This window comes from Ahaetulla prasina, chromosome 2 (genome assembly GCF_028640845.1).
Source record: "Ahaetulla prasina isolate Xishuangbanna chromosome 2, ASM2864084v1, whole genome shotgun sequence".
Taxonomy (NCBI): Eukaryota; Metazoa; Chordata; class Lepidosauria; order Squamata; family Colubridae; genus Ahaetulla; species Ahaetulla prasina.
Window position 1 is genome coordinate 92,666,390 of NC_080540.1, and position 14,109 is coordinate 92,680,498.

Here is a 14,109-nt window from a genome sequence, read left to right on the forward strand (position 1 = left end):
GACTAGATGGCTTTTCCTCGCCTCAGTCATGGATTTCTCTCTGACCAGCATATTTTTAGCAGACGTATCCTTAAGGTAGAATCATTTTTAATCTTCTGGCTTGCTGTGTTTTCTTGAGAGGTTGTTGGCTTTTTTTAATTTAAGTACTTCTGTTCTACTCTTTTATTCTTCTGTTTTTCACACTCTGACTAGATCTCTTACTGTTTTGTGTCATAAACTAAACTGAATATACTTGAGTGTTGTGGCAATTAGAATCAGAATTGTATTTCACTGTTGTAGTTCGGTCGCTAAGTCGTGTCCGATTCTTCGTGACCCCATGGACCACAGCATGCTAGGCCCTGTGTCTGTCTCCCTGTGTTTCACTGTAAAAGCATCAAAGTAGTATTTTAAAAAATTACTTACTTTTTAACCATAATAAACATTTCAATTATCATCCACTTGCTTCACCATTTGATAGAATACAGGAGTTGTCTTCATGAAAACAGATTTAATTCTTCCTTTCTCCCACTTAGGGAAAGTCATGGTGAATATATGTCATGACTACTCAGATTTTCCATAGATTAAAATGTGAAATCTGCTGTGGCTTTACAAGAATTGCAAATGTCAGCAAGAAAGTCAGCAAACTGCCAAGCATCTTATACAAAGAATATGTTGTGTGCATTGAAAATATCTCTGCTTCTATGAGTTTCATATTTAAAGAACATAGAACTAATTTTCAGAAACAGCAGATACACTATACTCCTTGCAGTTTGCAGTGCTACATCCTAATACAGGATTCATTTCTACTCCATCCTGTGAGCATTAGGCCACATTGTTAATTCTTAAGTGTCCATACGTCCAGTCTACAAGAACTGCTACTATCAGCAACTCATAAATTTAAGCAATCTTAAGATATTTTTGCAATCCATCTTCTTGCTTATTGTTTAAAAATGTTACATCAATCAAATATGTTTACCTTTCTTGTGGTTTTATTTTCTCTTTTTTAAAATAGTTTTATTAAGCTTTTTACTTTAAAAAAACGGGGAGGGGGAAAGAACAAGGACAAAAACAGAGTAACAAACATGACAAACATAACAATACATTATATGCTATTTTTACAGCCTTCTGTATCAATATGCATATTGTCTATTTTTGTTCAATTCTTCTACTAAATGCATACATTTACATTATATTTATTTACACAATCAATACTATAAGGTTAACAATAATTAGTAACATACAGTTCTTTATTTCAGCGATATTAACTTAAATTTCCCTTTCGTGCTTTTCATTTTATTTGTGATCTGTAATGTTAGCATCAGCTATTCATACAAATCTAAGAAAAACTTTACAATAACATGCTCCAATCCCCAAGATCTGTATAAGTTAATTGCTGTGTTCTTGCATGTACTGCATGTCATGCACAGTGAGAATAGTACATGTACAATAGTACATAGTATATGTCAATATCAAAACAGATAAGCCAATAATATGTCCTCACTTTTTTAATGCTGTGTTTATCCAAAAATTGAAAGCTTGGCAAATTTGTCAAGACGCTGTTCTTGACTTTGATGATATGTCCTGTTTCCAGAATTATAGCCTTAGTACAACTGCCAATTTTAATGAATAGTAAGAGTGGGATATACATGAAATAATTTAAAATTCCATTATGATTGAGATGGATCTATTTAGTTTGGTTTTATGGTATTACTCAGTGAAGAATCATTAGAAATTGAAAAGACATTAAATGTCTTTTATTATTAAATTTCTGAGTTAGAGTACGTTGGCATTAAATTAACTCTGACACTAGGACAACTTGCTTAGATATTAATTTTCTTGGAGGGTTCAGTGATGGTTCCATATTTCTGGCAGGATTGTTATTTTCCAAAATAGATTATAATCCAGGTTATAACAATGATTGAATAGTTGTTCATTCAAATAATAACATCTTGTGGGACCTGGTTTTTATTCTCTACTTAGACCAGAATGTATTGGAAAAGCTATTTGTCAGTTTCCTAATTTGTGAAATAAAAATAATACTATTCTGCATGAGTGTGATTACAATACTTTTGCAATATGATTACTAAATTCCCCTGATTTTGGTCTAAAAGATATGGAAACCTAGCATTTGGATACAGAAGATATACTGTACCCATCATTGCATAGCATTGGTACATGTGAATTGGATATTGGTGAATAAAACAATATAGCCACCAATATTTGTTGCTAAATTTGTTGCAAAAGAAGTCTTTAAAAGCTTCTTAAACATGAGGTGTTTTAGGTTCAATAAGTTATACTCCACGAAGTTTGATTAATTTGCAGTCTAAAGTTTTATTGCAGGACTTTGAAACATAAGTCCCATGTATATTCTCCTGGTGCTTTCCATCTTACTTCATAGTATTTAATTTTATTTTATTTTGTACTCATGTTGGAGGCACCAAGGCATTTCTGGGTTGAAAGGATTAGCTGATGACATCACCGTTGCCCGGGGACACTCAGTTGGGAATGCCTTTCATGTCCACAGCAGAAGTTGGAGCGAAGGACAGAAGCTCATCCCTCCCAATGGCAGCACTTGGGTCTCAAATGTGAACTTGTTGTTTGTCAAGCCAACATCCTAATCACACGAGCCACTGTGCTCCTAGTATTTGATGATACAATCTATTTATTAGGAAGGCACTCCCCCTCCCCTATGTTATAATGCTTTGTCTAAACTTCTTATAGGGAGACCAAGGTAAAGATGGTGCTGCTGGCCCACCTGGGCCTCCTGGACAGCCGGGTTCAAGAGGGCCCCCTGGAGACACAGGAAAAGATGGCCCAAAGGGACCGCAAGGTCTTCCTGTAAGATATAAACAATAACAAAGCTAACTAACATGCATGATTTGGGGGAGATTCTCCTCATGATGCATGTAAGCTAAAAGATCTTTAAGTCATATACCCAGCTTGATCACAAATGTAGAGAGTAGGTGAAAGAGGCAGTATCTTGACTGCACTTGCTATCAAGTTTTATTTTATTTACAGTCAATGGATTTTTTTATATTAGCTTGTCCAATATAATTTTGCAATGAAATACATTGGATAACCTTATCAGGATTTATTATTTGTAAATCGTAATTATGTACCAAGCTTCAGGGTTTGACAACATTTTATTTTCTTTGCTAGAACAGCAATTACCAGTACAATGTGAAGGAATTTGGTGTGATTATTCCATTGAGCAACGGCAGATCTATTAGAAAAATCTATTCTCAGGATAGTTATTTTTATGCATTAGCCATTCTCAATCTTTTCTTTAATAACTAATTATTGACACTCCATCCTTGAATCTGAAGAATGATAGAGTTTTATTTACCAAAAACCATTAAATGAGATGAAATCTATTGTTGTGCTCAGTGTTAAGTCTGATTGTTGATCGTGTGGTGTTATCTGCATGTTGCTTGAGTGAGCTGATAAGACGGTGATTCCTAAATCAACAGAATACCTGAAGTATTTTTTTTTCTCAAAACAGAAAATGCAATGTGATTTTTTTTTACAATCTCCACATTTCTCTCCTTCACTGTTATGCTGGTAGAAAGGATTTTAGAAGACAGATTTTAAAGTGAAATATATTGTTGGTCTAATCTGAAAAATATATATTTATGTTTTTTTTAGGGTGAGAAAGGAGAAGCTGGTGTCATGGTTAGTACGCAATATATGATATTAAAGCCATCTGTAATGAATTGTTCACATGTTAAATATGGGATAGTTATATAAGTATAACTCAAAAGTTTCTGCCTGTTTTCTTAGTCACTGTGTCCTGTGTCTAATAACTTTAATGGGTGACTTCCTTTCATCCTGGTCAGTAATCACTATTGTTTACTTCCATCCACTTTTGGTTCCTAATCTAATCATTTCTTCATCTCTCCTGAGCTAACAGAGAATACCAATAGCCAGATTTAAAGTAGTATGGAGGACGGAAACAAACAGTCTGCATTGATCGGTAACTTTCCGAACTAAACTGTGTACCATCATGAGCCTCCTCTTAAAATAATTCTGTGTCACTTCACACATTTTATTATCTTGTAAGGAACTTTTAAAATCCATTTATTTAGAATAATATTTCTTCTAAGTGGTATTTGCATTGGCTAAAATTCCAGATTTCAGAATGAGAATATTGAAAGCTCAACCAACTTGATGTTACCACTGTTTTCTGCTAATATTTTATATTTTAGAAAAAAATGGCTACAGTCTTGTAGAAGAAGTATGCGCTATATTTTCTTCCACATTTTTTATATGACTTTATTATTTCAGTCCTTGTTGTTGTATTAGCAGTGTGTTATTGTAAAGGGTCATAACTATTAAAAACTTTTTCAGTTTAGTTGTAGAATATCAAACAAATCTAAAAGGTAGAGCTAAAAGAGAATAAATGAGATAAGCACCATAATATATAGTTTTCCACACAGCTGTCTTTTAAAACCAGCTTGTAATAATTTAATTCTGAGGATGCAAATAGTCAGAAACATCCATTTACTTCTGTTTCCAATTCAGTGTATCAGTTAATTAGATTCATGTCTTTTTCTCTTTGCGTGAAGTAGTGAAGAAAGGGGTTGGTGGGGGAAAAATACTTGTTCTGAAGTTCTGAGGGCTGTGCACATGGTCAGGAAGAGAAACGGAACTCCCGTTTACCTTTCTGGTGATCTTCCTTTTGAGCAGCTTGAAGGTACGAATCAGGAACATCGCCATGTTTACATCTTGACTCCTTAATTTTAACATCGAAGTACTGAAAAGTAAACTTTGCGTGAAGCCTCCCAGTCAATTAAAAGGGGCATTTCTTATTTATCGTGGAATTTAAACATAAACCTTTTGAAATAAGTGCTTGAAATCTGTTATCCATAAAATGCAATAACCTCAGGTTATTTAAAAGAAATTGCATCAGTTGTTGGTGAAAGAATTGAATTTTACTGCACTGGAAAAGATAGTTTTAAGATCAATTTGAACTAGTATTTTCATATTCATTAGTTTTATTTTCTCATGCCTATTTATTTATTTATTTATTTTGCATCTGTCATATAAAATGCTTTATTTATTTATTTTGAAGGGTGAACCTGGTATTCCAGGAACAAAAGTAAGTTTTGTTTCTTCTTTTTCTCCAAAACTACCTGCATTTAGATATCATGTAATCAATCATGCAAACAAGCCCTAAGATTTGGTAGGATGAGGTGGCTATCAGAGTAGCAAACACTGGAGAGATGTGGAGCCAGGAGTACAAGTTTGGGCATTTCACCTATTTACCTCTCCAATAGTTCCTATCCTCCAAAGGTGATACCTCAACACTAATGCTTGCTTAACACTTGACTAAGGCCATCCCAGGGCATCATAGGCAATGCTCCTGAAAATGATCCCTCACCAAGTGAGCAGATAGAGAAGCAACCAGCTTAAACCTGTCTCTTTTTTGGATATGTGCATGTCTTGCTCTGTTTATGCAATACACATTGAACCAGCTCTATGTATAGAACTGAACATGCAGCAAATATTTTTTTATTTTTTTATTTTTATTTATTTATTAATTAAATTTTTATACTGCCCTTCTCCCGAAGGACTCAGGGCGGTGTATAGCCAAAAATAAAACACAAATATATACAATTAAAACAACATTTAAAACATAGCAGATTATAAAGGCTGATAATTTAAAAATTTAGATTTAAAATTTAAAATTTAAAATATTAACAGAACCCCAAATTTAAAATTCAACACTATTATGCCAGTCCCGCTTGAATAAATAAGTGTGTTTTAAGCTCACGACGGAAGGTCCGAAGATCAGGCACTTGACGTAGGCCAGGGGGAAGTTCATTCCAGAGCGTCGCTGCCCCCACAGAGAAGGCCCTACTCCTGGGGGCCGCCAGCCGACACTGTTTGGCAGACGGCACCCTGAGGAGACCCTCTCTGTGAGAGCGTATGGGTCGGTGGGAGGCAAAGGGTAACAGCAGGCGGTCTCGTAAGTAAATAGATGCCAGAAAGAGCAATGAATGAGCAGCAGTATGATAAGCATTTTTAGTATTATTATGAGTTGTATTACTGGAGGGTAAAAGTTATATCATTGCTTGTTAATAATCATCATCATCATCATCATCATCATCAGAGTTGGAAGGGATCTTGGAGGTCTTCTAGTCCAACCCCCTGCCCAGGCAGGAAACCCTACACCACTTCAGACAAATGGTTATCCAACATCTTCTTAAAAATTTCCAATGTTGGAGCATTCACAACTTCTGCAGGCAAGTCGTTCCACTTATTAATTGTTCTAACTGTCAGGAAATTTCTCCTTAGTTCTAAGTTGCTTCTCTCCTTGATTAGTTTCCACCCATTGCTTCTTGTTCTACCCTCAGGTGCTTTGGAGAACAGCCCGACTCCCTCTTCTTTGTGGCAACCCCTGAGATATTGGAACACTGCTATCATGTCTCTCCTAGTCCTTCTTTTCATTAAACTAGACATACCCAGTTCCTGAAACCGTTCTTCATATGTTTTAGTCTCCAGTCTCCTAATCATCTTTGTTGCTCTTCTCTGCACTCTTTCTAGAATCTCAACATCTTTTTTCCTTCCTTCTTTCTTTCCTTTCTATATCCTGTGTTTAGTATTTTTACAAATAATTCAAGGCAGTGAAGATATCCAACACACCTTTCTCCTATTTTCTCCACAACAACCACCTTTTGAGGTGGGTTGGGCTGAGAGAGGGTGACTGACCCAAGATTACTCATCCAGCTTTCATGGATAAGGCAGGACTAAGGTGGGACTCACAGTCTCCCACTTTCTAGCTTGGTGCCTTAACTACTAATGTTGGGTGTCACTAAGCAATGGGCGAAACCAAAAGAGGGTGGGGCTATCCACTCCTTTACTCTCTCTTTCTTCCCTGTCTTTCTCTCATCAACCTCTTCCCCATGTATAGGAGGCTGGGACAGATTGTTCTTGTTACAGATGTTAAGCAATTACTTGCTGAGATTCTTTGAAATGAAGTCAAGGGTCATACTAAAAAAAAGAAAATAAATTGATGAATGTAAAATAAATGAGAGTTATGAGCCTGCACTTTCTGAGTTGGCCTTCATCCCTCTGACTCATTGGCAGTTTTGAAATTGGATTGGATTCCCACACTAGTTGTCTTCAATTCAGAGAAGAATGTGGAGTCAACAAAATGACTTCAGAAGTTTGGAAACAAGATATTGTTCAAGGTCCTTGGTGATCTCTGAGCTTGATTATTTTCTTGCAGACATTTCATTACCCAAACTACGTAACATCATTCAGTGCTAGGTAACATCATCAGTCCTAGCATTGATGATGTTACCTAGTTTGGATATTAAATGTCTGCAAGAAAACCAAGCTCAGAGACCACCAAGGACCCCTCGTTTCAACTCTGAGCTACAAATATTCTCCTTTATTAGATATTTGTTCATCTAATAAAGGAGAGGAACAATTCTAAAATTTATTCTCTGTTGCTTTAAATGTCATAATGGCCATTGGTCAAACCTAGTAAAGTGTAAATTATTATAGAAAAAGTAGAGATACTATGGGCTTTGATTTGTACAATGATACATTTTATACTCTGGCTTCTCTCCTTACATGTTTCTGCTTGTATTCTTTTTTTTAATGATTTTGAATGCTTAATATTGTTTTTAATCATTCATTAAAGTAGGTGTTTTTTTAATTTTACTAATTTCTTTTGTGGTGATTTTTATTTATCAAGCATGAGTTGGTTTTAATACAGTTTCCTATAGACTTAGCATTTGTGGTTTAAGCCCAAAACCACCCATTATAATCACACATTTATACAAAGCAAAAATGCTCAATTTGGTATACATATAATACCAGTGATATTTAAATCCTGCAGTGTGAAAGAGATGGATCACATGAATTTCGAGAATCAGCTTATATGCCAAATCAAAACTTAATGATACCATACTAAAATGTTCTGTCCATGTAAAATATAAAGATGATTGATGCATAGCAATCAGAATTACAATAAGATATGGCTACCAGATTTTATAAATATATTTAAGGATTAAAATTCGGTGGATTCCACAGGTAAGGTTTCTAATATAAATGCAAACAACCTCTTTAAAAGATAAATATTTATTCCCACTTTTAAATTAAATCCAGTTAGTAATTATTTTGTGATACTGGCAAACATAACACACATCTACATTTCAATCTCACCTATATATATTCTATTTATCAGGGTGATGCTGGGACTTCAGGAGAACCAGGAGTTCAAGGACCAAAGGTAAATCTCATTTCTATATCTCACTCTTTCTGGCTGCATGTAAGCTTGAGCATGGGACTCTGCCTTAAAACAAAAAGCACTATTGGGATCTGGGGATGCAAAGTAGGAGTGAAATGCTCCCAGTTCGGTCCGGTTCACACGAATCGGTAGTAAAAAAGGCTACTGGTTCGCCGAACCGGTAGTAAAAAATGTAAAAAAAAAAGTTCTGATGATCAGGTGAGTGATGCCCAATCATGGGTACTTTTTTTTTAACTTTTTTAGCATTTTTTTACTACCGGTTCTCTGGAACCGGTAGTAAAAATGCTTTTAAAAGTAAAAAAAAAGGCCCCGACGATCACAACTGTGCCACGCGATCATCAGAGCCTTTTCTTTTTAATTTTAAAAGCATTTTTTTACAGCCTATTCGGGCAAATAAGTTGTAAAAAAATGCTTTTAAAAGGTAAAAAAAGATTGTGCACCACAGCTGATCACACACTCACACACCCCGTGCACTGTTCTACTTACCCCATGCCTCCTTTTGGCATGCACAACACGTGCTGTATGCACACCTTGCAGTTGGAGCATGGTGAGCACTGTGCATGCACAGGTGCAGTGTGTGTTTGGCGTGCAGCGTGCATGTGCTGCCAGTGAACCGGTAGTGAACCGGTTCAGATTTCACCACTGAGACAAAGCAAGTAGGCAATGAAATGTGCACAATGACAAATATTTGCAGATAACATTGCGATGTCAGTAAAAAAGGTTGGGGTGTGCATTTTGAGATTGCAATGTACATTTCATCATTTTTCATATTATTTTGGTTAGGGATGGATGGCTATAAACAGCATGAACTTCTATAGGACTGAGCAGCTGAGCTTGCAATAGCTCTTTGAGAAAAAGAATCTTCATTTTTGTAGCTAATTTCAATTTCATGAATATCTATAGACTTGTGCATAATATTTGATTCTTAATACTTGCATTGATTGAGATATAAGTATACAAGATAATTTACAAATATCGGTATATCACACAAGTATATGAATCTACCTTAGTGACTACAATTACAATTGGCAATTCCATGGTCACTGAATAGAAAATCACTTGACCACAATGGACTTACCATCTCACTTACCTTTCGTTCATTAAGTGAAACACCTTGGGCTGTGACGTATGACTTCACTTCCACATTCTCCATTAACTCTGCTTGTTGCAAACTGGTCACAAATGGACCAAACGGCAATCATGGGACATTCCGACAGTCATAAATATGAGGATTGGTCACAAAGCTATTTGGTTTTTTTTATACTGTCCTAATTTCAAATAGCTGCTAAACAGGCAATTGGTAAGCAATAGCTACCTGTATATCGCTGAATCAAGAACTGAAAATTTCTATTTATTTGGCTGATGATATTGGGCTTTATTAATAGTTAAGCAAATATAACAGTTTGAACAAACAAGTTTGAACTTCATTTAAAATTCAGATACAATGCAAATAAAAGATTTTAATATGAATATTGTTTCTCAAGTAATAATTGATACCAGATTCTTTTTAAATTTAGGGAGAGCCAGGAACTTCTGGGCCACAAGGAGAGAATGGTGTTCAGGGGCTGCCAGGGTCAAAGGTGAGCATCTAATTAAATAGCATCATGTGATTTGTGAATGTCCTGGATTCAGCTGAGGAATTGTCTGGGCACCACTCTTAGACATTGCGAGCAAGCAAGCAGGCATTGCCTCAGGAAAGGACAGAGGCACAAATGGACTTCTGGAGTCCAAAGAGAATAAGACTAGCATGTGCTTTGCTTAAAAACTAAAATTTCCTTAGATTTCTTTCAAACAACCAGGAAGTATTAGCCCAAATGGAAAAAGGCCTTGTTTCAAGTGGCTTCTTCAGACTGAAGTTAGAGAATGTTTTGAAATAGTAGCAGCTCCCCTTTTTAAAAAAAGTTTCTAATGGGTTTCTAACTCAGCCATTTTTTAAAAAAAATTATAAGATTATAGTTTTTATTTTTTATAAACCTCAGGTTCTTACTTTACCTTATTGTTCGTACATTTTGTTGATTCCCTTGAATTTCTTTTGAATACAGGATGATGTTAAACCACTTCAAATGAAAGAGCAAAACAGATTAATGTATTCTGGTTAGGAACAGAGAGTTTTCTTTCTTTTCTTTCTCTTTCTCTTTCTCTCTCTCTCTTTCTTTATTTATTTGCATCCTGCCTTTATTATTTTTACAAATAACTAAAATGGCAAACATATCCAACACATCTTCCTCTTCACAACAGTTGTTTTCCCTACAACAACAAACCTGTGAGGTGGGCTGGGCTGAGAGAGAGTGACTGACCCAAAGTCATCCAGCTAGAAATCACAGTCTCCCACTTTCTAGCCTGGTGCCTTAACCACTAGGCCATCTGGCTCTCTTTTGTACTTTTATAGAATATCTCTTTCCAAGGTGTTTAGAAGAGCGGGAAGCATGGGGCAGTATTGAAAAATATGTGTAAATAGGCCATCGGAGCTTACAGGTATGGGATGCCTAATATTAAATTAGCTAATCGATGTTTGGAAACTTTTTTTCCATTTCAGTTGCTCTTCTTGAAGACACATGGAGTTTGCAAGGCAGGTTATGCCCAGTAGTCTAAAAAGATGCAAACAAGCTACAGAGCCAAAAGTGAGGAAACATAAAGGCTACCGTAGCTGAATGTTGACTTGTTTGACAACTGTTTTCCATTGTGCCTCTTTCAAATGTTGCAGGGAGAACCAGGAAGTATTGGCGAAAAAGGAGAAAAAGGCATAGATGGGCTACCTGGGCCGAAGGTAAGGACAGCATGAGAAAAGCATGGTACAATTAGCACATTCATTGGTTTTCATCCTGGAAATAGCAGAATAGTAAGACTGCCACTGGCATTGACATTATCCTTTCTCAACTACTCAGCCAGCAGGTATTTTTTTAACTTTCTCTTGCTGAAAGAAGAGACTAGAAAAAGAAAGCTGAGAGGACCCAAAATAGAGATCTCATAAGTGCCATTCATTTCTGTGGACAACAAGAACTCATCATGGATGACTACACCTCTTACTGTCTTCATTGTTGAAATGAAATGTTTGAGGGTTGATTCCATAGTTCCTCATGAGTTTAAACATTATTAAATGAATTGTGCATAAAGGAAACTTTTTTATTTATTTATTAGTTTTATGTAGCCACTCAACTTATGCAACATAAGCTTGGGTAGCTTACAGTCCACAATGATCAATGATCAATGATCAAAAACATCATCAAAAAAGGACAACAAAGAATGTTCTTTCTGCGCCAACTCAGTAAGCTCAAACTGCCCAAGGAGCTGCTGATTCAGTTCTACAGAGGAATTATTGAGTCTGTCATTTGCACCTCTATAACTGTCTGGTTCGGTTCTCCAACCCAACAAGAAAGACACAGACTTCAGAGGATAATTGGCTCTGCGCATGCGCAAGATGGCGCTGTTCTGAAGACTCGGCTCCGGCGAAGAAAAAGGCCCCTCCGATGCTGGCAATGTCCTGGCGGCCCGTCTAGCCGCTTGCTGCCCCCGGCCCGGGAGATCTCTTTTCGAGCAGCCATGGGAGAGGTCTCTGGACCTTCTCTGATACATGGCTGCCGAGAACGAGGCCGGGTAGGCTGGCGGTGGATTCGGAGGCCATGTTCTGAGGCTCGGAGGTGGGGCGATGAGTCGGCGTTTTCTAGCCGGCCGTTTTTCGGCCGATTCGTTTCGCTGGCGGGCCTCTAGCCATTGGACTCGTCTTCCGGCCCTCTTCTGACCATCGACTTGGACTTTGGGGTTTCAGCCTCTGCAACTTGGATGAGAGCGGAGGTATTACATCTACCCTTACTACTGCCATCTGCCTCTTGTGCCACGGTTTGTTGGCTTTCTCCTGCTGCGGATTGTGGACTTGGCAGCCTTCATATCCTCCAGCCTCTCGGAGAAGTTCAGCCTTTATATGGGCCTGGCCTCTTGGGGATAAGGCTGGAGAGACCTGGCCTCTGGGGTGGTTAGGATTTATTCCTGGCCATGTCTGGAGGGGTTGTTGGAGGTTTGCGGGAGATGATGGAGGCATTCGGGCGGTTCCCCTGTAACCAGTCTGTGGTTGTGACTGTGATAACATCATCCATGCCCCCCTCGGCCTTTTTGGGACTTCTATGGCCGTTTTTGGTCCTATTAGGACTTTTTGGGGGAGACAATGGGACTTATTTGGGGACAGAGGAAGACGGAGGAGGATGTGCCCAAGGACTGGAGTGCCATCTCCCCTCACCCCCGGTTCCAGGATGTTTGGACTATACACTCGACAGAATACCACCTAGACTGTCATTTGGTGCCTATCGCTGTTCCATTCTGCGTCCGTCCTCATTCTGGACTAGTACCATCTGCTACCACCTGCCATTCGGAGATGGAGCTTTTGTTTTTGCCGATTCTTAGTCTCAGCTGCTACGCACTATACTCATGAGGAACTCTTGCGCCTGCGAGGTGCCCCCGCCTCGCAGGAATGGCCCTCCTCACTACCGAGGGCCGGCCTCCATGACGGGTCTTGGGACCCACAGAGGTGGCATGCGAAAAAGAAGAGCTTGTGGGGTTTTTTAGAGAGGGAACTTTTAAGGGGTGGGAGGGTAAGGGCGGGCAATGGGGGTAACCCGTCGGGTGAGGCCAGTCTCTGCACATGCTCATGGCGGTCTTTCTTTATCAGGTTCGGAGGTTATGGGGTGGAGGTGTTCCTATTGATGAGGGTGGTTCTATTGACACGGTAAGTGGGAGAGGCAGATATGGCGAAGCGAGGGGTCATACCAAGTTTCGGGAGCGCGTGCTCGATGTCTGAAAGCGATCACGCGCCTGACCCCTTGACTTCTCCTGCCTCGGATGGTCAGGATCCTCAGAGCCCGGGCCTTCGGTTGATGTTGTGCAATGCTCGGTCCGTGGTGAACAAAGCCCCCCTTGTTTGTGATCTTATTCAGGGGGGTTCCGCGGACCTTATAGGCATTACGGAGACCTGGTTGGGCACGGAAGGGGGTGTGCCCCTCGTGGAGATGTGCCCGCCGGGTTTCCGTGCATTCCATCAACCGAGGGCCCAGGGTAGGGGTGGTGGGGTGGCGGTTGTGATTAGAGAGAGTCTAGAGCCGAGGGAGACCACTGTGCCTCAGATTGCCGGGTGCGAATCCCTCTTTGTGAGATGGGGTCATAGGTGTCAGATGGGTTTGCTGATCGCGTACCTGGCTCCTTGCTACGTGACAGCTGCCCTGCCCGAGCTCCTGGAGGTGCTGGCCGGGGTGGCAGTTGAGACCCCCAGACTTTTAGTCATGGGGGACTTTAACTTGCCATCTCCCGGCCCGCCATCGACAGCGGCTCGGGAGTTCACGGCTTCCATGACGGCCTTGGACCTGACCCAGGTAATTGATGGCCCTACTCACATTGGGGGTGGCACTCTGGACCTGATTTTTCTCTCTGGTCAGTGGTTGAGAGATCTGGACTTAAAGGAAATAGTCACTGAACCTTTGTCATGGTCAGATCACTCTCTTCTTCGCCTGGACTTTCTGACCGCCATTCACCACCGCAGGGAGACGGAGCCGACACGCTGGTTCCGCCCCAGGCGCCTGATGGACCCGGATGGGTTCCGGACGGAGCTAGGCTAATTTCCTCAGCGTCTAGCACACGGCTCGGCCGAGGAACTTGTTGCGGCCTGGGAACGGGCCGCGCGGGGCCTTAGACCGTCGTGCCTTTGCGGCCTCTGACCCGGCGCAGGGCCCAACCGCTCCTTGGTTCTCCGAGGAGCTGAGGGGATGAAGCGCCGGAGAAGACGCCTAGAGAGTTCCTGGAGGTTCAGCCGCTCGAAGCTGATCGGACACTAGTGAAGTCCTATACTAGGACTTACCTAGTGGCATTGAGGGAAGCGAGGCGTAGCT

General features: G+C 39.7%; 1 protein-coding gene across 8 annotated transcripts in view; it reads left to right on the forward strand.

The window, feature by feature from the left end:
* Positions 1-14,109, forward strand: part of COL23A1 (collagen type XXIII alpha 1 chain) — a 336,951-nt gene that overhangs the window by 282,172 nt on the left and 40,670 nt on the right. For 6 of the 8 annotated variants that reach the window (XM_058170260.1, XM_058170258.1, XM_058170262.1 and 3 more), the window contains exons 9-15: positions 7-75; positions 2,701-2,817; positions 3,625-3,651; positions 5,051-5,077; positions 8,177-8,221; positions 9,757-9,819; positions 10,944-11,006. In XM_058170260.1, the coding sequence (XP_058026243.1) occupies positions 7-75; positions 2,701-2,817; positions 3,625-3,651; positions 5,051-5,077; positions 8,177-8,221; positions 9,757-9,819; positions 10,944-11,006 (411 nt within the window). The remainder of the gene's footprint in view (positions 1-6; positions 76-2,700; positions 2,818-3,624; positions 3,652-5,050; positions 5,078-8,176; positions 8,222-9,756; positions 9,820-10,943; positions 11,007-14,109) is intronic. The other 2 variants (XM_058170264.1, XM_058170266.1) reach the window with 2 other exon arrangements.